The 23,852-nt window shown below is 40.7% G+C and overlaps 1 protein-coding gene across 4 annotated transcripts in view; it reads right to left on the bottom strand.

Annotated features, from left to right (window-relative positions):
* agbl4 (AGBL carboxypeptidase 4) overlaps positions 1 to 23,852 on the bottom strand; it is a 791,814-nt gene that overhangs the window by 496,583 nt on the left and 271,379 nt on the right. For all 4 annotated transcript variants that reach the window (XM_080195501.1, XM_080195499.1, XM_080195498.1 and 1 more), the window contains one exon: positions 20,481 to 20,697. In XM_080195501.1, coding sequence (XP_080051627.1) covers positions 20,481 to 20,697 — 217 coding nt within the window. The remainder of the gene's footprint in view (positions 1 to 20,480; positions 20,698 to 23,852) is intronic.

Genomic DNA, 23,852 nt, shown 5'->3' with positions numbered 1-23,852 from the left:
GTAACCAAGGTCTTTATAGGTAGAGAAGGAAAAAGTACAATCAAAATATTAAGATGACAGAGACATTAAACAAATACTTTGAATCTATTGTAGGCGACACAAAACAATTCAGAAATTGTGGGGAATCAAAGGCCTAGTGGTAAAGAGGAATACAGAGAAGTTATTAGTAAACAAAAAGTACTAGAGAAATTAATGTAAATTAAAATTCAACAAATCCCCTAGACCTTATGTTCTACATCCTGGAGTTTTAAAAGAAGTAAAAGAGATAGTGGACACATTGGTTATGATCTTCCAGAATTCCCTAGATCCTAGAACAGTCCGCATAGATTGGATGGTGACAAAAGTATCCCTATTTTCCAAAAAAGAATGGAGAAAGATATCAGGGCACTCTAAGGTAGCTAGCCTGGCATCAATAGCAGAAAAACTGTTAAGAAATAGTTCTTGGGGATGCGATAATGAGGCCCTTAGAGAATCGTAATATGATTAAGCACAGCCAACATATTTTGTGGAAGGGAAATCATATTTGACAAATTTGTTTGAGTTTTTTAAGTTTGTATCTAATAGGATAAATAGGGAGAACCCACGGATGTTGTGTATTTAGATATTCGGAAATAATTCAATAAGGTGCTACACAAGAGGTGATTACATAAAATTCGAGATCAATGGATTGGAGCTAACTTATCAGCATGGATTGAAGGCTAATGGACAGAAAACAGAAAGTAGGAATGAACTGATAATTTTCAGGTTGAGAGGCTGTATCTAGTGTACTACTAGAAGGATCAGTGCTTAGGTCTCAGCTATTTACAATTGTAGCAGTGACTTAGCTGAGGGATCAGAATGTAATATATCCAGGTTTTCTGCCAATTTAAAGTCAAATAGGAAAATAAGCTGCGAGGGGTGTAGCAATGAGGCTGCACAGGGAAATAGACAGGTTAAAAGGATATGGCAGATGGAACATCAGTGGCACAGTGGTTAGCATTTCTGCCTCACAGCGGCAGTACCCCAGACTCAGTTGCAGCCTCGGCTGATTGTGTGGAGTTTGCACATTCTCCCCATATCTGCATGGTTTTTTTTCCCCAGGTGCTCTGATGTGCAGGTTAGATGGATTGGCCATGATAAATTTCCCCTTAGTGTCCCAAGACGTGTAGTTGAGATGGATTAGCCATGGTAAATGTGTGAAGTTATGGAGACAGGGTGGGGAAAAAGGCTTGGGTGAAATCTTCTGTCAGAGAGCCAGTACAGATTCAATGGGCAGAATGGCCTCCTTCTGCACTGTGTGGATGTAGTGATTCTATGATAATATGGGGAATTGTGAAGTTATCCACTTGGAAAGAAGAAAGAAAAACAGAACATTTTTTAAATGGTGAGAAATTGGGAAATGTTGGCATTCAGTAAAGTTTGGATAGCCTCGTAGATAAATCACAGAAAGTTAATATGTAGGTACAATAAGCAATTAGGAAAACAAATTGTGTGTTAACATTTAATTCAAAAGGATCGGTATGTAAGAGTGAAGAAATATTGCTGTAATTGTTTAGGATTTTGGTGAGAGACACCTGGAGTATATATATAGTTTTGATCTCCTTGCCTAACGATATATTAGCCTTACAAGGAATGCAGCAAATGCTCAGTAAACTGGTTCCTAGGGTGAAAGGAATACCTTCTAGGAAGAACTTGAATAGACTGGCCCTGTATTCCCTGGAATTCCGAAGAATGAGAGGTGATCTCATTGAAACATGTAAAATTCTTAAGAGGTTTCTCAAGCTAGGTGGGTCTTCAGCCTTTGTTGCTACCTCCTCTTCCCTTGAAGAGCTGCATAAATCACCAGGTGCTGCAACCTGACCTGAATATGTAAACTGCACCAAAGGACACATATTTTGTGATCAGGAATATGCAATTGATGCTTCACAGCAGGATTGATTTTAGAGCCAGGTACATCATCCTAAGAAGATCTATAAAAAGACAAAGAAAAATATATCATCATGATGCCAGTATGTGTGATCCTTGGAGGAAGGCCTTTGTGCACTGTTACATACTGGGTACTGTAGACTGCCATAGTCATGTGGCCTGAATCATGTGATCTGACATCATTTCTTTGTGAGTAAAGCATTTCAAGTAGAAGCCGTTTTATTCACCACATGTAACATGGTGTCAAGAATGTGCAGTTGAAATTGAGTGACTTTGATAGCTGGAAGAGAGCTAGCCGTTGAATGAAACACCAGAGAATAACTGATACTTCAGTTTGCACCTTTGTATGATATTCACTGCTGGCTAAGTCAGTATAGTTTTCAATATTCCAGTACCAACTGAAATTCTTCCAGTCTCAGTGGCAGAATTATGAAAATTTCACAGAATTAAACAAGAAACCTGAACAAAGAAGAGTAGCTGTTATCACTGCTGAGGAAAGAATGCTACAAGAGTGCCACAAGCACTCTAGACATCATTGAGGAGTAGAAATATCCATCTTGTGAAACATTGGAGACCTTGAAGATCTACTTCGAACCCTCTACTAACGTTATTTATGAATGCTATGTGTTCAACACCAGAGCTGCAGAAGAGGGCTGGGCTGGGGTGTGATATTGATCAAGTACGTGACTTCACTGAGACATCTAGCTGAAGCTTGTAGGTTTACATATGAATATAACTGATGGATGGTCTCATCAGAGATAGGACTGTTCTAGGAACAACTGATCCTGCTGTGACAGCACATCTGCTCAGAGAAGAGAAAATTACCTTCAAGAAAGCTATTGACATGTGCAGAAGCTCTGAATTGATTAATCATCAGCTGAAAAGTATTGACTGACAAGGCTTTGCACAATGCAGAGAAGCATTTCAGGCCTTCCAAGTATCAGACAATGGAGAAAAGCAAGAACTATTTACAGAAGAGCCAGCATAAATATCAAGGACAGAATACTGGATGTAAATAGTGGAGGGGACTCCACACAAAAAGTGAAGGAAACATGTCCAGCATGAGGAAAGCAGTGGTCTAACTGCAAGAAGCTTAATCCCACTGCACCCACAAGTGTTTTGCTTTGTTTGGCAGGGCCGATTACCATTCATTGTGCAAAATTTGGTGCAATCTGCTGGAGGGGGCATGATGGCAAGGGGGCCAGGAGAATTGGTGGGTACCTGCGTCCAATTCCCAGCTTCAGGAAATTTTTCGCCAATTAACTTGGGGTGAGAAGGTCTTGATGTGGGGAAAATCTTGTCCCTGGGTGGCAGGTTGCCAGTTGGGCTGATTAATGAGACACTTGGCACCATTTATCCCTGATTCTACTGGAATTTAGTTGTGGCTCAGGGCTGTAACTGGATTTAGATGTGTCTCCCATGCTGCATCAAATCCTGTTGGATTGACCTGCACCTCATAGTGGAGGTCCCTCATGAAAGACACTCAGTGCCCAAATGAAGGACCTGGCACTAGGAAGGGGAGGCAATCTGAAAGGCACTCTCCTATTCTTACATCTGACTCTCCTGTTCATCCTCTCCAGTGACCCTTTCCCTGCGGATCCCATTTTTGTCTCCAGGGATCCAGTAGTGATCATCTGGGGAGATGCAGTACCAGAAGCAACCACTTCTCCAGGTGCTTCTAACAGCAGTAGAAAACTGTCAACCTCTGATTTGCTGGCAGGTCTCGGAAGCAGGATTTGCACCCGCATGATCCCTTGGGAGGCTGATGCTTGCCAGTTAACCTGGTGTATTGGGCCTGCCCACAGAACAGTAGGGCTCTAGCCAGTTCTCCAACTGTTGGGGAAGATTTGCTCATTGTATGCATGATAAGAATGGTCATGGAAAGACAACTGTTAACAACATCATTCCATTTTCGTGCCTTCACCACACCTTGTTCGAATGCACAATGAACTTGCTGTCAAGTTTGTTTTTCAAGTTATATTTGGCATAAAAGCATCAGAAATGTTTCAAAAATGCACAACAGGCATGCACAATACAAATAGAGGCATGAAAGACCTGAAAGGTTATATCAGTGTTTTTCATACTTCTTTACTGATGCTGTTTCATGCTAGATACATATAGCATGCATGCTATTGTCATAGCAAGTAGAGTTTGCACCTATGACCAGCTTTACTTTGACAGTCTTCTGCAGAGAAGAATATTTTCATCTGTTTCCATGACATATGAAGATGGGAAATAACAAAAAAAGTTACTCTGGCGTCTCCTGTTTGCTGCATATTGTAAGAAGTCTGACAACACCAGGTTTAAGTCCAACCGATTTATTTGATAGTAAACTCACAAGCTTTCAAGGTTCCCCTCTTCGTCAGGTGAATGGAGAGTTCTGGCCTCAGACGGAGAAAGGAACCTCGAAAGCTTGTGAGTTTACCATCAAATAAATCGGCTGGACTTAAACCTGGTGTTGTCAGACTTCTTACTGTGTTTACCCCAGTCCAACACCGGCATCTCCACACCATGCTGCATATTGTGGCAGAGGAGCACTCCCCAAATGTGCAAAATGTCCTTTGCACTTATTCGAGCAGAACATCCCAAATCTGTCCATTAAAATGGAATTCCTAGTCATGTTCCAGCCTATTTTCCATTGCCAACCTGAAAGATTTATAGTCAACAGAAGATTCAGCTTCCTGGAAAAGACAGTTATTTAAGAACACAGCTTCCCAGATATCCTGCCTACTGCCAGTCAGAGCTCTTTGCATTTGTGAAAGACATCAAAGCAAATTCTAAGTAGTTTCATTAGCTGACCTTGCTGCATCCGGCAAGGTCAACTGGTCAGACCATAATATGAAATCCCCTGAGAACACAGCAATTCTGGAGCAACTTCAACCAGGATTACGGAATTGATCCAATTTAGCATATTTTACAGCTACCCATTTTGAATTTGTAGTGCTGCACATTTAATTCTACTCTGATGTCATTAGTAGGAACACCTGATTATCTGGTACAAAATTAACTGTGTTTGAACTGATAGGCACAAGGGGAAACATGCCCATATATTTATTTGTTAAAGATGAAAATAAAGAGGTTTTCTTTTTACCTTTATCCAAATTTTGAAATGAGTATCATTCACTGAGAGTAATAATAATTGAGCTGGTAATTTCAAAGTGAGTTTGTCACCTATTTCAGTACAATGTCATATACAAAAGTAGCAATGGTAACGGTAGAGAATATTAAGGGATTGGTTATGGTTGTTTTTAAAGTCGAACATCAAATTAAAACTTTAATAAATGCTATGGTTAGGTTTCAATAAACATTCTTAAAATTTTGGGGACAATTTTTTCAATTCTCAATCCCAGAGAATGCCCATTTACTGTAACAACGATCAGAGCAAATATATCATAGTTCATAGTTCAATTTCATAAGTCTCCACACACTCCCCTGGAATTCCAGCTCAATTTTCTGGCAATGTAACACAGAATATCAAAATACAGGAATGAGCAAGCTGGATTTCGCATTAGATTACTATAACCTTTATTTTCACATCCCATGGCGCCATCTGTCCATGTCCAATTGTATGGCCGAGGAACATAACTTGGGCTTTTGCAAACTCACTCTTAGCCAAGTTTACCACTAATCCCACCTCCTGAAGTCAATCAAACAATTCTGTTCGGTGCTCCAAATGTTCCTTCCATGTCTGACTAAAAATCACCAGATGCTCTATTTACACTGCACAATTGGGTAGTCCAAAAATTATATTACTGGTTATTCCCAATGATATGACTTTAAACTGGTACAGCTCATTTTGTGTTACCAAAGCCAAAATTTCCATTGCTCTTTTGAATAAAGGTATCTGCTAGTATTCTTTGAGTAAGACAAATTTGGAAATAAAAGTCATGTGCCCACCTTCTCAATGCAGTCTTCCAATTGAGGAATAGGATACGAATCTGGCTTCATAACTGTATTGATTTTTCTACAGTCCACACAATCACTGGGTACACCGGGTTTTGATACCATCACTATGGGTGAGCTCCATTTGCTGCAACTCACTTAAATTATGCTTTCAACATCTCCTTGAACCTGTGCATATTTCAGAGGATTAAGCCCATAAGGTTGTTGCTTAATTGGAACAGCATTTCCTACAGCTACATCGTGCATTACTAATTTAGTACTTCAGATCATTTTGATATTCCTTCAGAATGTATATCAATAATTATTCCAATCTCTGTTAACTTCCTCAGTTTCCAATTTAATTTGAGGAAAGTCAAAGTCAGAATCATGGATTTAGTTCTTCACTCTGAGTTGTAACCATTAACACATTATGGGTTTCCCTCTTAACCTGAGATACATTATCTTTACTATTTCCCACGAGGTCTCCTTTGTCTTTACCACCTAGGATTTTGCTTTTCCTCAGTTTCTATCTCTCACAGGCTAAAACTGATGTCAAAAACTAAACTTTGATTTAGGCACTACCTCGTAATCATCTGCCATTTCTGCTCTGAGCCTCATAGTTTTAACCCTTTGCTCTTCTACCTGAGTTCTCACTACTTTGGGAAGTGCATTTTTAAACTCTCAAAATAATCATTTCCCTAAGAGCATCATATATCTGGTCTAATTTCAAGGCCGTTATCCACCTGTCAAGGTTACTTTGTTTGATCCTTTCAAATTCTACATACGTTTGACCAGGTTCTTTCCTTAGATATCAAAACCATTGTCTGTAGGCTTCTGACACTAGTTTATAGGGACTGAAGATGGCTTTTTATGCTTCATCATAATCTCTAGATACTGCCTCTGATAGTGACGCAAACACCTCACTTAGCCCTACCTACCAACTTCGTTGGAATCAACAATATCCACATGGTCTGTGGCCATTTCATTTGTTTAGCTACTTTCTAAAATAAATGAAAAAGGCTTCTACATCCATCTCATCCATTGTCATCCTCTCAACATAAATCTGAAATAGGGTCGTAGTCAGCTGGATCAGACTGCCATGCAGAAGTGAAAGAGAAACAGTCAGTAATAAGGGCCTCATAAAATGAAGTACCCAGAGGTCATTTGCTGCAAGCAACACTGGAGGTGGGAGAAAATGACCTGCAATTTATCACCATTTCTCGTCAAGCAAATTGGTAGCACCTTGTTAATGTGGGAGAACCAGGAAGCAAAGACCTAAAATCGTATGGTGTTTCACACTGAATGGGCGAAATTTTGCATGAGTACTGGTTGAGGCGAGAAAACTGGCATCCAGGTTGACGCCACCATGTTGGCAGTGCCTGGGCATTACACCCTCCTCCTGGGAGCTGTAAGTACTTATCCTCCTCTGACAGGTTACTCTCAACTGTTTCATGATTTGCAGAAACAATTGCAAATCTCACCAATGTGACAACATGCCAGCGAGGGGGGGAATTCTTAATGTGGGAAACATATGGTGGGGAATTCCTGTAAGTAGATGTAAATTTATGAAAATTGATTTGAATGAGTCTTCCACCCTTTCTGGGCAGGAACCTTGTTATGTCACCGGCGAAGAGCAGGGAACATCACAGAACTAGATCTTGCCACTGAGATTCTCATTTAACCGGTCTCACAAGAGTTTCCACCAGCGTTGTCATTTTTCCCTTTGGCTAATACCAGCAGAAAATATCTCCACAACGTTATAATAATTGTTTGATTTGAATTCACACAATACAATCTTTGTCACTTCAGCTTCTCTCATGTGGCAATTTCTGTGCCGGGTATTTATGCCATATGACAGGTTGGAAAAATGGCCAGAATTCTCCAACCTTGCCCATGGCTGGGATTCTCTGGTCCCGCTGCAGTAAATGGAGATTTGGCTGAGCACCAAATTGTCCTTCAAATTCTCCATTCTCACAAGCAGTGATGGCGGGGTGTGCCACATTGGAGAGTTCTAGCCAATATCTTCATGGTGATATCAAAGCAATGAAGTATGACTGTTTGTGTAAGGGAGGACATATAAAGAATTCAGAAATTTACCACAGGGAAGAAGGTCACTTAATCCATTAAGACCGGACCGACCTACAAGGAGTCATCCAACTAATCACACTTTTCCAGTCTATAGCCTTGTAGGTTACACCATCAAGTACAGTTAAATCATTCTAAAGCCAGCTGGTAAAGTGAGAAACGAAACAGAAATCCTTTACTTGACATTAGATTTATTTACAGACAGAATTCAGTGGCACATATATCTGCCTCCATCCTCACCACCACCTCCATGTCCCAAAATCTCTATTTCTAACTTCTTTTGAAAAACCAATGAAATTATTAACTGCTTTTAAAAGGGTACATTAACATTCTTCTTCTTTGGCAGTCCTTCAGGGTCGGAGGTGACTTACTTCCACTCTGGGGAGGTGGGTTCTGCGGTGGCTGAATAGTCCAATCCTGGGACCGCAGACTCTGCCAGAGGTTTGGTGTTTGATGAGATCTGTGGTGGAACGCTCTCTCAGTATCTTTCCACTATTAATGCTTGGTCTCTGTGTGTTCCACCAGGAGATGATCGAGGTGACTGGCGCCTTCACAGGTGCTTCTTCTCCAATTTGTGTGTTCCAACTAAACAATACCCATGTGTCGATTGGGATGTTGTATTTATTTAGCAAGCTTTAAGATTGTCTTTGTGGTGTTTCCTCTGCCCTCCTCGTGATCATTACCACTGCAAAGCTTGGAGTAGAGCACTTGGTTCAGGAGTCTTGTCTCGGGCATACAGTGTGACTCACCCAGCGCATCAAGCATGACCAGTGCCTTGATCCTTGTGCATGAGTCGCAAAAACCCAGCCTGCAGGTGCAGCAGGTGGTCAGGAAGGCAAATGGGATGCTGGCCTTCATAGCAAGGGGGATTGAATATAAAAGTAGGGAGGTCTTGCTGCAGCTGTATAGGGCATTGGTGAGGCCGCAGCTGGAGTACTGTGTGCAGTTTTGGTCGCTGCACTTACGCAAGGATATTTTGGCCTTGGAGGGCGTGCAGAGGAGGTTTACTAGGCTGATGCCGGAGTTGAGGGGGTTGAGCTATGAGGAGAGGCTGAATAAACTAGGCTTGTACTCGTTAGAGTTTAGAAGAATGAGGGGAGATCTCATTCAGACGTATAAGATGATGAATGGGGTGGATAGGATAGAGGTGGAGAGACTCTTCCCGCTCAGAAAGGACAGTAGGACGAGGGGGCACAGCCTCAAGATAAAGGGGGGGCGGTTTAGAACGGAGTTGAGGAGGAACTTCTTCACTCAAAGGGTGGTGAATCTCTGGAATTCTCTGCCCGTTGAGGTGGTGGAGGCTGCCTCGCTAAATATTTTTAAGACGCGGGTTGATGGGTTTTTGATAAGAGAGGGGATTAAGGGTTATGGGGAGAGGGCGGGAATGTGGAACTGAGCCACGACAGATCAGCCATGATCTTATTGAATGGCGGGGCAGGCTCGAAGGGCTAGATGGCCTACTCCTGCTCCTATTTCTTATGTTCTTATACTGGGCTGGGAGAGGATGCTCACTTTAGTATGTCAATCCTGCCAGTGGATTTGCAGGATTTTGCAGAGGTAATGTTGGTGGTATCTCTCCAGCGATCTGAGATGTCTGCTGTACACTGTCCATGTTTCTGATGCATACAAGAGAGTGGGGACCACAGCTGCTCTGTAGATTTTGAGCTTGGTGCTGGATTTGAAGTCTTAATCTTTGAAAACTGCTCCTCAGGCATCCGAAGTCTGTACTAGTGCATTGGAGTCAATGCTGGATTTCATCATTGATCTCCCGAGATATGGAAAATGAATCACATTGTCCAGAGGCTCACCATGAATCCTGGTGGTCAGGGGCAGTTTTGTGTGACAGGAATGGGCTGGTACAGAACCTTTGTTTTTCAGATGTTTAGTCTGAGGCCCATTCTCTCATAAGCCTCAGTGAGGGCATCAACAATGGTTTTTGCTCGGCCTCTGAATATGCGCACACACAGTCTTCGACATACTGCAGCTTGATATCAGAAATTGAGGTAGTCCTGATTCTGACATGGAGATGTCAGAGGTTGAACAGTTTCCTGCTTGTCCAGTAGGTTAGTTCCACTCAAGTGGGGAGCTTCAAGGTGATTGGTGGAGTGTTGCTGTGTGGGAGATGGAGAAAAGCAATGACACAGCCTTGTTTGACCCCAGTCTGCATACGTATTGGGCCTGTGGTTCCACTGGTGAGGATCATGACTTGCATGTCATCATGGAGCAGGCAGAGAATAGTGACAATTTTCTACGAGCAGCTGAATTTGATGAGGATGGTCCATAATCCCTCATAGTTGACAGAGTCGAAGGTCTTTGCGAGATCAAAGGAGGCCATGTACAGAAGTTAATGCTGCTCCCGATACTCTTCTTGGATTTGTCATGTGCTGAAGATCATGTCCATTGAATCTTTTGATAGGTGGAAGCCATGCTGGGACTCAGGGAGGAGCTCTTCAGCGACTGGGAGGAGGTAGCTCCGGAGGATTTTTGCGATGACCTCTCTTGTGGTGGAGAGTAAGGAAATCCCTCTGTGATTTCCAGGATCGGTCCTATCTTCTTTCTTGAAGATGGTCACAATTAAAGCGTCTCTGCTATCTCCTGGCATGCTCTTACATTATTGTAATTTAACGGTATGTTAATTTAACATTATAGCAATTCAGATATCTAAAGCATTTCAAAATTAAAATTACATTTCTGGGGGTGATTATGCACTTCAGGTCCCCAATGTCCACTGGCCATAGAACGCCTCAAGTATGCTGGTGGACATTGCTTGGGCACAGACATAACCACAGAAGAGAGACAGGTAAATGGACTGACCAACTCCTTCAGCTGTCCCCTGCTTGGACCTGGTCGCCTTGGCTAGGACTAGTAGCAGTCCAATGTGAGGCCCCTGTGATTTGCCCATCCTCCTCTGTACCGTGTGGTCAAAGATCAGAACAATCTCTATTTATACTCTTTGATATAATAATAAACACTTCAACTAATTAACAACCCCTAAGAGGCTTTGCAACAAATCAAAACTTCAAAGGAAACTTATCAAATTAAAATAACTTTACCCGGGTTGACAATGCACTCCAGCACTTGCAGAACCAATCTAATAATGGGAAACCTCAAGTGTACCAGTAGACACTGTGTGCCCCCTCTCCAGGGATGTCCAGGCACAGGCATATTCACGGAAGCAAGACACTCAGGCCAAATGACTCCCTCAACTGTCCACTGTTTGGACCTGTTCATGGCTCCCTGGGCTAAGCCCAGGTGCAGACTAACCAGGGGATCCTCTGATCTGCCTTCCCTCCCCCCACCCAACCGGACTGAGTCACCAAAGATCAGGGCCGTCTTCTTTATACTCCTTTGAGCAAACAGTGAATAAATAAGTCAATGAATATGTTGTCAGTCCCTTAAAGGGACGGTGTAACAAAAATGCCTCTTTATACCCTTTGTTCCAAATAAAACAAATTATCCAATGCTCAAACGATCAGCCCCTTCAAGGGGGCACTGTAACAATAGTCAAAACATATACGAGTGGAAAAAGTTTTTAAAAAACATAGCTTTGAGCTGCCAGGTGCACTGAACTTGAAACTGAAAACAAGAGACTGTTTTACAGCTGGGAATAGAAGTATTACAGAACTGACCGAGAAAATATGAAAGAAGACCTTATGTCGCTTTGCACCCAGGGTGAATTGGAAAGTGAGAACTGCCTTGAGTCAACAAAGTCACTGTCTGGCTTGTTTTAAATATTACTTTGCTGCCTAGTAAATATTTCCTGGCATTACTAGATTATCTCATATTGTCTAAAAGTCTCAAAATAACAAATTAATATTGAGCGTGTGCAGACGTGCAGATTTGGAGATTAATCTCTCCCAAAAAAACTTACACTGTGTGCATATTTAATTTAATTGTCCAGCCAAGCTTCCTAACTACTGTTTCTTTCTGGATGCAAAATCATCTTTTTGTGATGACCTAACGCAATTTACCAGGATACGAGTAACATTATCTTGATATGATCATTGTTTCAAGGTTATTCTCATCTAATCTACTTAATGCCTAAACCTATATTGTTTAAAAACACACTTATATATTTAAAAATGCACAAAATGTGACTTCAAATCTTAAATTTCCCTTTGATCTTATTTATAACAAACCACTCACATTCTGCAGAACTTCGCATAGAACATCACATTCATCATATAGATGCCCAGGAGTCTTCCTTTGTGGTACTGGAAGAACATTACTGGATTTAACTGTGCCACCATACTGGGTGGCTTAGTGGCACTGTGAATAGCACTGCTGCCTCACAGCACTAGAGACCCTGGTTCAATTCCAGCCTTAGGTGATGGTCCACGGGAAGTTTGGACGTTCTCCCTGTGTCTGCATGGGTTTCTTCCAGGTGCTCCAGTTTCCTCCCACAGTCCAAAAATGTGCAGGTTAGGTATATTGGCCATGCTAAATTGACCCTCAGTGTCCCAAAATGCATAGATTAGAAGGATTAATAGGGTAAATATGTGGGTTACGGGGATAGGACCTGGATTGGATGCTTGGTAAGAAAGTCGATGCAGACGCAATAGGCTGAATGGCCTCCTCTGCACTGTAGGAATTCTATGATTCTATGATATGCTTTCAATTGAATTTGCCTTCGTTTAGCAAAACAGACCAAACCAAGAAATAACATATCAATGCATCATTCAATTCATAAACACGTTTGTTTAAGTTCCACAGCTTCTGCGTCATAAGTTGCTTCGAAAATCATGTTGTTCCACTTTGGGCAGTTTATCACAAAATCATATTTTGAATCACATCTTAAACACCTGTAAACAATTCCCTAGGCATTCCAGGAATTCAGTTTCTATTCTAATCCTGTTGTCGGCCAGATCTGCTAAAATGCTTTCATTTGAATTTGTTTTGTCTTTAATTATTCTGTTGTACTGATGCTTGCACCTTTCTATCTGCACAATCTCAAAAGTCCACAATCACTGAAGCTTCATTCTCTGTGAAATAGCAGAATGTTCAATTTATGCTATCAAGGCTATTGGAAATTGCTGCTTCCCCGGGACTTTTTCTAAATGTCCAAAAGGACGTCTTTTTCTGAGAATCTAATTGCAGTTTAAACTCAGTACCTATCCATGTGCAGCACCTTAGCTCAATCCAACAATTCGAATGCAAGCATTGAACAAGGAATTTCCAAATTGAACTTTTGCAATCCTTTACATAGTCTACTAAAGTCCATGATATATTCCCATATCAAAGTCTGACAATGCCTTGAAGGCATCTAACAGATCACCTTTCTTGTATATCTCATCTATAAAGCTTAATAGAAGTGCCAAATCTCATCAGTATCCAACAGACAGGCTTCTAGTTCACAAAATACTTTGCTTCTGATTTTATCTTTGTTAGGAAGCAACAGTATCAAGGCAACACCTTGTTTTCTCTTTGGCAAGGTGGCACAGTGGCATAGTGGTTAGCACTGCTGCCTCAAAGCACCAGGCACCCAGATTCGATTCCTGGCTTGGATGACTGCCTGTGCGGAGTCTGCATGTTCTTCCTGTGTCTGCATGGGTTTCCTCTCACAGTCCAAAAGATATTCTGATGAAGTGGGTTGGCCATGCTAAATTCTCCCTCAGTGTACCCAAACAGGTGCCGGAGTGTGGTGACTAGGAGATCTTCACAGTAACTTCATTGCAATGTTAATGTAAGCTTATTTGTGACACTAATAAATAAATTTTTTAAATTAATAAACAAAAAACCCCTGTCTACATATCTCTTTAATTTTTGAACTGATCATAAAGTTCAGATTCAGAGAACTTTGATAGGTAATCCTAACAATTAATACTGACTTACTTTCAGTCATTCTTCTATAATGTAACTCAGGTTACCATCTTCTCTCTGAAAAAGAATCTTCGTTTCCAATCTTCATTTTTTGGCAACTATCCTATACTACCTTGTTAAAACACTCCAAAGCCAGATGGCAAACTAGAAAACCAGACCCAATCTTTTGCTTAATACTAAATTAATTTACAGAATGCTGAAGTACATATCTCTGCCTCTTCCCTCATCAATACCCTGTATCCCAGTAATCTATTTGATATCTTCTTTTTAAATAAGGAAATAGACAAATTAACTAATAAACAAATTAATAGCCCCTTAAAAGGTCATTGTAATGAAAAGATAATTTTAAAGGAAACTTGCCAAATTAAGTTAAAATAATGCTTCCAGAACAGATGAAGCACTCAGCTCCTACACTGCCCACTAGTTGTGGAAGGCTTCAGGTGTATATTCCCTCTCCAAGGCCACCTAGGAGCATAAGTAGCAATAGGGGAAAACACTCCAGTCAGACTTGCTCCTTTCAACCTTGTTTTCTCTCACTAGTTTCTTCAATTTATCCAAGAAACTTAAGTCCCTCATTCCTGTCTTGTAAGGCTTTTCTGCATCCTCTCCAAAATCTTCACATCCTTCCTGAAGTGTTGTGCCCAAAATGGGTCACAATCCTCTGGCTGAAGTTGAACTAGTGTTTTATAAAAGTTCATCATAGATTTTTTGCTTTTGTACTCTATGGGTGGAATTTTACCGGCACGTCCACCCGAGTTTCACACGATCCTGCCTGAGACCAATGGAGAATGCCGTTCTCTGAGCCTCGTGCACCCCTGGAATCAGGGCTGGTGTGCCGGTAAAATTCTAGCCAATGTCTCTCTTTATAAAAAGCCCAGGATCTCATATGCTTCTTTAACCACCTTCTCATCTTGCTCTGCCACCTTCAATGATTTGTGTACATATATACAAAGATGTTTCTGTTTCAGTAGATAAACAATGGCAGGTTTCTAAAAAAAAATTTATAATTTGTGAAAAAGATATATTCTACAGAATAAGAAAGACTCGATAAGAAAGATGAACCAACCATGCCTACCTAAAGAAATTAAGGATGGTATTAAATTGGAAAAAAAAGGTTGACAAAAATTACTTGTAGGCCAGAAGTTTGGGAAAAATCTTAGAAACTAACAAAGAATGACTAAAGAAATAAAGAAGGAGAAAATAGATTTTGAGATTAAGTTAGCAGGAGATTTAAAAACAGACATTAAAAGCTTCTACAAATATATAAGGGGTAAAAAAAGCTGAAGTTAACATTGAGCAGATGAGACTTGGGAATTAACAATGTGAAACAAGGAAAGGGTAGGGACTTTGAACAAATATTTTCGGTAAAGTCAACATACTTCTATGAAAGGGAAATAATGTTTGACAAACCTATTGGAGTTCCTTGAGGATATAGTAAGTATATAATGAGTGGATAAAGGGAAATCACTGGATTGAGATGGATTCCCAGACAGCATTCTATGATCTCTACAGTGCAGAAAAGGGGTCATTTGGTCCATCAACTCTGCAGCAAAAGAGCATCCTACCCAGTTCCCCCCACCCCCAGCCCCTGCTAGCCTGCACATCTTCTTTGGACATCAGAGAAAAATTTAGCATGGTTAACCCACCTAACCTACACATCTTTGAATTGTAAGGTTCCAAATAGAAGGTTATTGCAAATGATAAGAGCACAGCATATGGTGTTACAGATAATACATTACAAAGAATAAAGGATTCGTTAATTAATAGAAAACAGAGTCAGGAAAAATGGATCATTCCCAACTTGACAAAATATAGTGGAGTGCCACAGGGATTACTGCTTTTCCCCTCATGGAAATGTACCTCAACTATACCTGAGCCGACTCTTTTTGAAAAGCAGCCTATTGTTCGGTTACACTTTTGCCTGCTTATCTTTGGTTCCAATTTACTCATGTCCAATTCATTCTCATCCCACTAAAATTGGCCCTCTACTCTAGTTCTCTCCTTGTCATTTTCCATAGTTAGCCTAAACATCATGACACAAGGCTCACTGTGAACTAAATGTTCCCTACTGAAACTTGATTTACTTGACTTACCTGATTGCCTGGAACCAGGTCCAGCAATTCCTCCTCCTTCATTGGGCCAGAAACATATGGATCAAGAAACTATGCCTGAACACACTTCAAAAATCATTTCCCCTCTTTATCCTTTGCTAACCTAGTTTATATTAGGATAATTAAAGTTGTTCACTATCATTCCTCTGGCATTCTTGCACCTCTCTGCAATTTCCCTGTTAATTTGCCTCTTTATGTCTTCCCCAATAGTTGATGACTATAAAATACACACAGTAATGCAACTGTATATTTGTTGTTTCTTAACTCCAACTAAATAGATTCTGACCCAGAAATCTCCTGGATATTCTTTCATTAGCTCTGTAATATTCCCCTCAATCAATACTGCCACTCTCCCCCTTTCTTTTCATCCATATCTTTCCTGGAAATATTGTATCCAGGAAAATTTACTAGTCCTGCCATTTTCTGAGCTGGTCTCCATTTTCACCACAATATCATATTCTTGTGTAACTATTTGCACCTGCAACACATCAATGTTCTTTACCATGCTTTGGGTGTCAAAAGGTCATTTGTTCTGGCTTTGCTGAGGAGCAACCCATCCAGCCAGTTTACTTCCCACTTACGTCAGAACCTGCCTCAATGTTCCAGGAATCTAAAGTACACTGCCCACCCTACTTTCCAGCACCATTTCTCAAGCTTATTTATCTTCTCTGCCCTCCATTTATATATTCACTTTTCTAGCCCAGCGACTTAGATATAAATCAGCCCTAACTTATGTTCTAACGTGCACATGAAAAAATTAACAAATAATTAGTGTAATATAGCCTAGGCATGGTCTTAGAAAAAGCAGACTTGCTTATCCTATCATCTATGCCCCCTCTCAAAAGGCATCCAAACTACAGGCAAAAGTCTATAAGTCTGAGGCCAAGTAGGTGGTTGGAGTGACTGGAAGTTGAGGAAACATCAACTAAATGATAAGACTCCGCTCCAGATTTTGTTGGGTTTACTCTCTTAGCCATTAAACTCTTGATGCTGCCACTGTTGAAAGCACTGACTATCTGGACCCAAATCACTAAAGACATAAATTCAGGTGTGAAAGAGAACAGCATCAGGTCACCACATCTCACCCACAGGTTACCCTCTTCATTACCTGAACCTTCACTTCTCCCTGGCTCCCTTAAGCAGTCTGACCTTTCTTTAATTCACCTCAGCTCCTTTCTCTTTCCCTGTACTCACTATTGATTGTGAAGTCCCTATGGTGTCACTCCTTGATTTCTCCTTTTCTATTTAGCTCCTGGCATTCTTGCTGGCGTCTCCAGCTGCTAATTTGCTCTGATGGCAGAAAAAAGATTTTTTCAAATACAATTGATTGGCTCTGAACCTACAGCACCACCCAGCTGGTCTCTCTTTGTTCCTGCTGTCACCATTACTGTTCCTTTATTCTCCTGCTGGTCTCACCATGTTGCCATTTTCACTGCCATTGCTCCTTTATCCTCCCTGCTGGATAAACTGAACCAAAGTTAAATTAAAATAAATTAAACTACCTATTTCTTTTTGTAGTCTCCTTATATCCTCTTGCAACTTATTTTCCTACCTATCTTTGTGTCATCAGCAAATTTGACAACTACCCCTTCAATGCCTTCATCAAAGTCATTTAAATAAATTGTAAACAGCTGAGCACCCAGCACTGATTCCTGTGGCACACACTCATTACATCTTGCCAACCTAAAAAAGACCATTTCCCCTCTTGTTCCTGTTAGCCAGCCAACGTTCTACCATGCCAATTCATTACCCCAAATGGATTATTTGTTGCATGTCCATCATCCTTCACAGATGGAAGGATGCCAAGAACAAACCAATGTGACAGCAAAGGATGCTGATATTTGTATTTTATTTTCCCATTCCCACACCTCTACTTTCTCAGAAGGCTAAGGAAATTTGGCATGTCTACCACCAATGGCAACAACTTTCACAGATGCACCATAGAAAGCATCCCTTTCAGATGTATCACAGCTTGGTATGGCTCCAGCTCTGACCAAGACCACAAGAATCTACAGAGTTGTGAATGGAGCCCCGTCCATCAAGCAAACCAGTCTCCATCCATTGATTTCATTAGTAAGTGTATAGAAGACTATGTGCCAAAGAAGCAAATCCACATATTTCCCAAATAGAAACCATGGATGAACAGGGATATTCACTACTTGCTGAAGTTCAGGTCTGAAGCGTTCAAGTCAAGTGGCCCTGACCCATACACAAAAGCCAGATATGATCTAAGGAGATCTATCAAAGATGCTAAAGGACAGTACCAGACCAAGCTAGAGTCCTAGTCAGCAAGAGGTCAGCGAGAGCACGCCCTCCACCATGGAAGCCTTGGACGAAACTGTAGCTAAGGTCACCATTGCAGATGTCAGAGCAACCTTCTCAAAGGTCAACCTATGGAAAACGACTAGCCCAGATGGAGTGCCCGGACAAGCACTCAGATCCAGCACAGACAAACTGGCAGGAATATTCACAGACATCTTCAACCTCCCTTTACAACAATCTGAGGTCCCTATCTGCTTCATGAAGACAACCATCATCCCAGTACCAAACAAAAGCCAGGCAGCGTGCTTTAATGACTATTGCCCGGTGATTCTGACATCATCATTATGAAGTGCTTCGAAAGATTAGTCATGGCACAAATCAATTCCCACTTCCTAGATTGCCTGGATCCACTACAATTTGCCTACCACCGCAATAGGTCCATAGCACACACCATCTCCCTGGCACTCAACCCTTGAACACCTAGATAACAAAGACACCTACGTCAGACTCCTATTTATCATCTACAGCTCAGCCTTCAACACCATTATTCCTACTAAACTCATCTCCAAGCTCTGTGGCCTGCACTTGGCTCCTCCCTCTACAACTGAATCAGTAAGGATAGGCAACAACACCTCCTCCACGATCATCCTCAACACCGATTCCCCACAAGGCTGTGTTCTCAGCCTCTTAGTATCCTCCTTATACACCTATGATTGCCTTCCAACTCGATTTTCAAGATTGCTGACAACACCACTGTAGTAGGTTGGATCTCAAACAATGAGGAGATGGAATCTCGGAAAGAGAAAGAGAATCTGATGAATTGGTGCAACAACAATAATCACTCCCTCAATATCAACGAAATGAAGGAGCTAGTCATCGACTTCAGGAAGCATAATGGAGAACACGCCCCTGCCTACATCAAAGGGACAAAACAGAAATGGTCGAGAGCTTCAAGTTTTTAGGTGCCCAGATCACCAACAACCTGTCCTGGTCCCTTCATGTTGACACTATAGTTAAGAAAGCCCACCAACACCTCTACTTTCTCAGGAAACTAAGGAAAATTGGCTACAGCTCTCACCAATTTCTACAGCTGCACCATAGAAAGCATTCTTTTTGGTTGTACCACAGCTTGGTATGGCTCCTGCTCTGTCCAAGACCGCAAGAAACTACAAAGGCAGTGAACGAAGTCCAGTCCATCAATCAAACCAGTTTCCTGCCCATTGACACTGTCTACTCTTCCCGCTGCCTCATAAAAGTAGCCAGCACAATTAAGGACCCCATGCACCCTGGACATTCTCTTCCACTTTCTTCTGTGAGGAAAAAGTTACAAAAGTCTGAGCACACATAACAACTGATTCAAGAACACCTTCTTCCTTATTGCCATCAGACTTCTGAATGGATCTACCTTACATTAAGTTGATCTTTCTCTACATCCTAGCTATGAATGTAACTCTAGATTCTGCAGTCTCTCCTTTACTTCTCTATGTGCGGTATGCTTTGTTTATCTCGTGCACAAGAAACAATACTTTTCACTGTATACTAATACATGTGCCAATAATGAATCAAATCAAATCTACACTTCCCATTGCTTCAGGAAAGCAGCCAGCATAATCAAGGACCCATGCACATATTCTCTTCCACATTCTTCAGTCAGGAAAGATACAAAAGTCTGAAAACACGTACTGGCTCAAGAACAGTTTCTTCCTTATTGCCATCAGACTTTTGAATGGTCCTATCACATATTAAGCTGATCTTTCTCTTCACCCTATTGGCAACTGCAACACTATATTCTACATCCTATGCTTTCCTTCTCCCCTGTGCACTCTATGAATGGTATGTTTTGTCTGTATAGCTCACAAGTAACAATACTTTTCACTGTATCGCAGTACATGTGAAAAAATACATCAATTCAATTTAATAATTCAGTTCAATTATTTGTTTCAATGGTGCTATGTATATTTGCACTGGAAATGTTTTTTTCTCGTTTTCATTCTCCCCTATTGTTTTCAGTTAAAGTATACATAAGTGTGTTACAAAACATGTTTTTTAGCATAATACATAGATATTTATTTGTATCTACTTAGGAGAGCATTCTTTTTGATTGTCATCAACAATGTCACGTTCATATTGTGAAGAAATATAAAAATATGGAGAACATAAACATTTTCAATTGGATATTTTAAATGTATTAAATTATAACGTTGAATTAAGAATATTGGTGAAAACACAAATGAAAGAAAATAACATATTAAAATTTCTAACTATTATTTCTTGAGATACATATTTATATTACAAGGAGCACTTGAGGCTGAAACTACGGGTGAAGCATTAATCTATAAACAGCATTAAAGTGCCCCAAGCTCTGACTTCTGATGTTATTGTGGAAGACAGTTTACACATTTGTAATTTGCTTACCACACTTAGACCAAGCAAGTCTCTTCTGAAGTAATCCATATTCCTTCTCTCCAGGTTATCTAGATAATGTTGCAGGCGAGTATAGGTGTAAGGATAGCAGTAAGCAAACTGGTATATTTCATTATCCCGATCAAAGCAAAAGGCAAATGACATAACGTAGTTTTTTCGATGATCTGGACAGCGGTAGTAATAGACATTTTTTGAAGGGAGTCGTTGCCTGCCAAATAATAATAATTAAAACAAAGAAATTAAATGAAATCATGCAACTAGACATTCCAAATTAATTATAATTGATCAAAAAACTACAATTCAACTTCAACATGAGATGCTGCAGCTTTGCATTTGTGTGAAAACATAGCATTTTAATGTAAAAGAACAGATAAGGCACTACACTAAAATGGCATAAAATAGAATATATGTTGAGTAAAGAAGAAAATTTGAGGAAACACAAGCAAATGTTTGGTCTGACAAGTTTGTTTTGGGAGGAACACAAATAAAGAAAGTTGAAGCAATAAAAGGGTTTAGTGATAGAATCCCAGAGTATGGGGTTGGGGTGGCTGCCAATTGTAGAGAAAAGGGAGAAGCATGTGCAAGAGCTCTGAGTCAGAGGAGAAATTAATGCAGTAAGGTTAGAATCATAGAAAATCATAGAAACCCTACAGTACAGAAAGAGGCCATTCGGCCCAACGAGTCTGCACTGACCACAATCCCACTCAGGCCCTACCTCCATATCCTATATATTTATGCACTAATCCCTCTAACCTACATACCTCAGAACACTGAGGGCAAGTTTTAGCATGGCCAATCAACCTAATCCGCACACCTTTGGACTGTGGAAGGAAACTGGAACACCCGGACAAAACCCACACAGACACGAGGAGAATGTGCAAGCTCCACACAGACAGTGACCCAAGCCCAGAATGAAATCCAGGTCCTTGGAGCTGTGAAGCAGCAGTGCTAACCACTGTGCTATTGTACTGCCCATGCAAGGCTAGAAAACATAACAGAAATAAAGAGGGGCAAGGCCATAACACTATTTAAACATGAGAATGAGGTTTGAAATTTGAGGTTATGGGGGAACTGATGGAACCAAGGTAAGTTTGCAAGTAGGGGTGATTGAGCTGCTTATTTAGATGAGCTGTTCTATTTTGTGCCTGCATGCATTCTAATCTAAACATGCTTTGCAGAGAATGAGACTGGCAAATAGCATCGCTGATAGTGTAATATAGCGTCACATGGCAATAGACTCAGTGAGAATGCATTGGATGCTGGCTCCATGGAAATGCAGCTCTATGCATGACAATATATGGGATCTGTGTATAGTCAAAGATTAACAATAAACAGTTCATGTTTAAATATACATGTGTTTCTCAATACTGAGAAACCACTGCAGCTGACATCACATTTACAACATCATTGGCAGCTCGTAAAAGATATTGGGCCAATTCTCTGACCTTGCCATACCTGGCGCAGATCGTACCAATCCCAGAGAACAGCATGCGGGCCTACAAATTAGTTAAATCAGAAATCAAGGTTCTAAATCATCTGGTTTAACCTTGCACAGGAGGATAGGATTAGTGGCAAAGATACAAAGTTTATGACAGGGTTGGAGGATGATGATAGTCACCAGGAAACAAAGATCAGAAAGTATGACAAATTGGATGGACAAGTACAAAACATACCCAATTCTGTTCTCTCACCATTGGTGACTGTGTCTACAATTGTCTAGACCCTAAACTCTGCCATTCCAAAGAACAAAGAACAGTACAGCACAGGAACAAGCCCTCTGGCCTTCCAAATCTGCGCCGATCACATTATCCTATCAAGACCAACCACCTGTATCCCTCTATTCTCTGTCTGTTCAAGTGTCTATTCAGATAAATCTTAAATGTCCCGAACATGTCTGCCTCAACCATCTCACTTGGCAGTGCATTTCTGGTCCCCACTACTCTCTGTGCTCACAAACCTCTCTGCATATCTACCTTCCTTTGCTCTTTTAAAAACCTTTTTGAAATTCAATTCTTCAACCAAACTTTTAATCATTCCTTCCAATTTGCCCTAATTTTGTGATCAATGTTTGTCTGATTATATTTCAGGGACATGTCTTTGTTTTTTTTCCTGCACTAAAGACAAATATGAACACAAATTGTGTTGTTAAGAACTTCCTCGTGAACAAGCAAATGAAATAACCCTTTAGTGTCTCAAGAGACAATAACCATGTAAGCTGCCTTTCTGCCGTTTACTGTGACTTAGATATAACTTCATTAATCTCATGTTGATTGATGAATCATATTTAGTCAAATAGCTAGTTATTCTTGCTGTTATGATTGACACTTTTGCTACAGCCTCTGGTCCTTAAAGTCACCTGTATCAGTTCCTTTAAGAGATTTACGACACTCCAATCCTCAGCTGTCTACATTGCAACAAATACTGCAAGAGAACGTCTGTCAATAACATTGTTTTCTCCTTTGTATCTTATAATTTGTATTATTTCAATGTTATTTTTATTCTAAATACCAAAGAAAGTAGTGAAATTAGTACATCTATTTATGCACATCCCACTTAATTCTTCTTTGAAATAGTTTGATCTGTTTCTTTTTATGGTAGCTTCATGGCCAGAATTCTCTGGTCTCATACTACTGCTACCAAGGATTTGGGGTCCAGCCAAATCTCCATTCACAGCAGCGGATCTAGAGAATCTCAGCCGCAGGTGAGGTCGGAGTTACCAGCCTACATTTTAAAACATTTGCAAACACTATATACTTGTAACAAGAAATTGCAAAGGTGTGAACATAGCCCAGTGCAAACCAGCCTTCCATCCACTGACTCGGTCTACACTTCCCACTGCCTCAAAAATGCATCAGCATAATCAAGGAGCCCATGCACCCCAGACATACAATCTTCCACCTTCTTCCGTTGAGGAAAATGCTTTGTCCTGGCTGCATAATATTCATGTTGAGTGATTGTTGGCTGGTGGAGAAGCCCATAAAACAAAATGGGCTACTCAAGCATCTAATTCTTATGTTCTATGAATATCAAAGGATGTTGATTTGTATATATTAATGAGGTTCAGCTTGAGGCTGGCAGCATCTCTGGTCATGATGTGGAGATGCCAGCGTTGGTCTGGGGTAAACACAGTAAGAAGTCTCACAACACCAGGTTAAAGCCCAACCAATTTATTTAATAGTAAATTCACAAGCTTTCAGGGTTTGCCCCTTCATCAGGTGAATGGAGTGTCTGGCCTCAGACAGGGCATATAACAGCACACACAGTTTACAGATTACTGATTAGAATGCGAGTCTTTACAACTAACCTGCTATTCAAGTCTTAAAGATGCAGACAATGTGAGTGGAAAGAACATTAGGCATAGGT

Source organism: Carcharhinus amblyrhynchos, chromosome 9 (genome assembly GCF_965287045.1).
Source record: "Carcharhinus amblyrhynchos chromosome 9, sCarAmb.v2.hapA, whole genome shotgun sequence".
Taxonomy (NCBI): Eukaryota; Metazoa; Chordata; class Chondrichthyes; order Carcharhiniformes; family Carcharhinidae; genus Carcharhinus; species Carcharhinus amblyrhynchos.
Note: the sequence above shows the minus strand (reverse complement) of the source record. Positions and strands in the feature narration are given on the sequence as shown.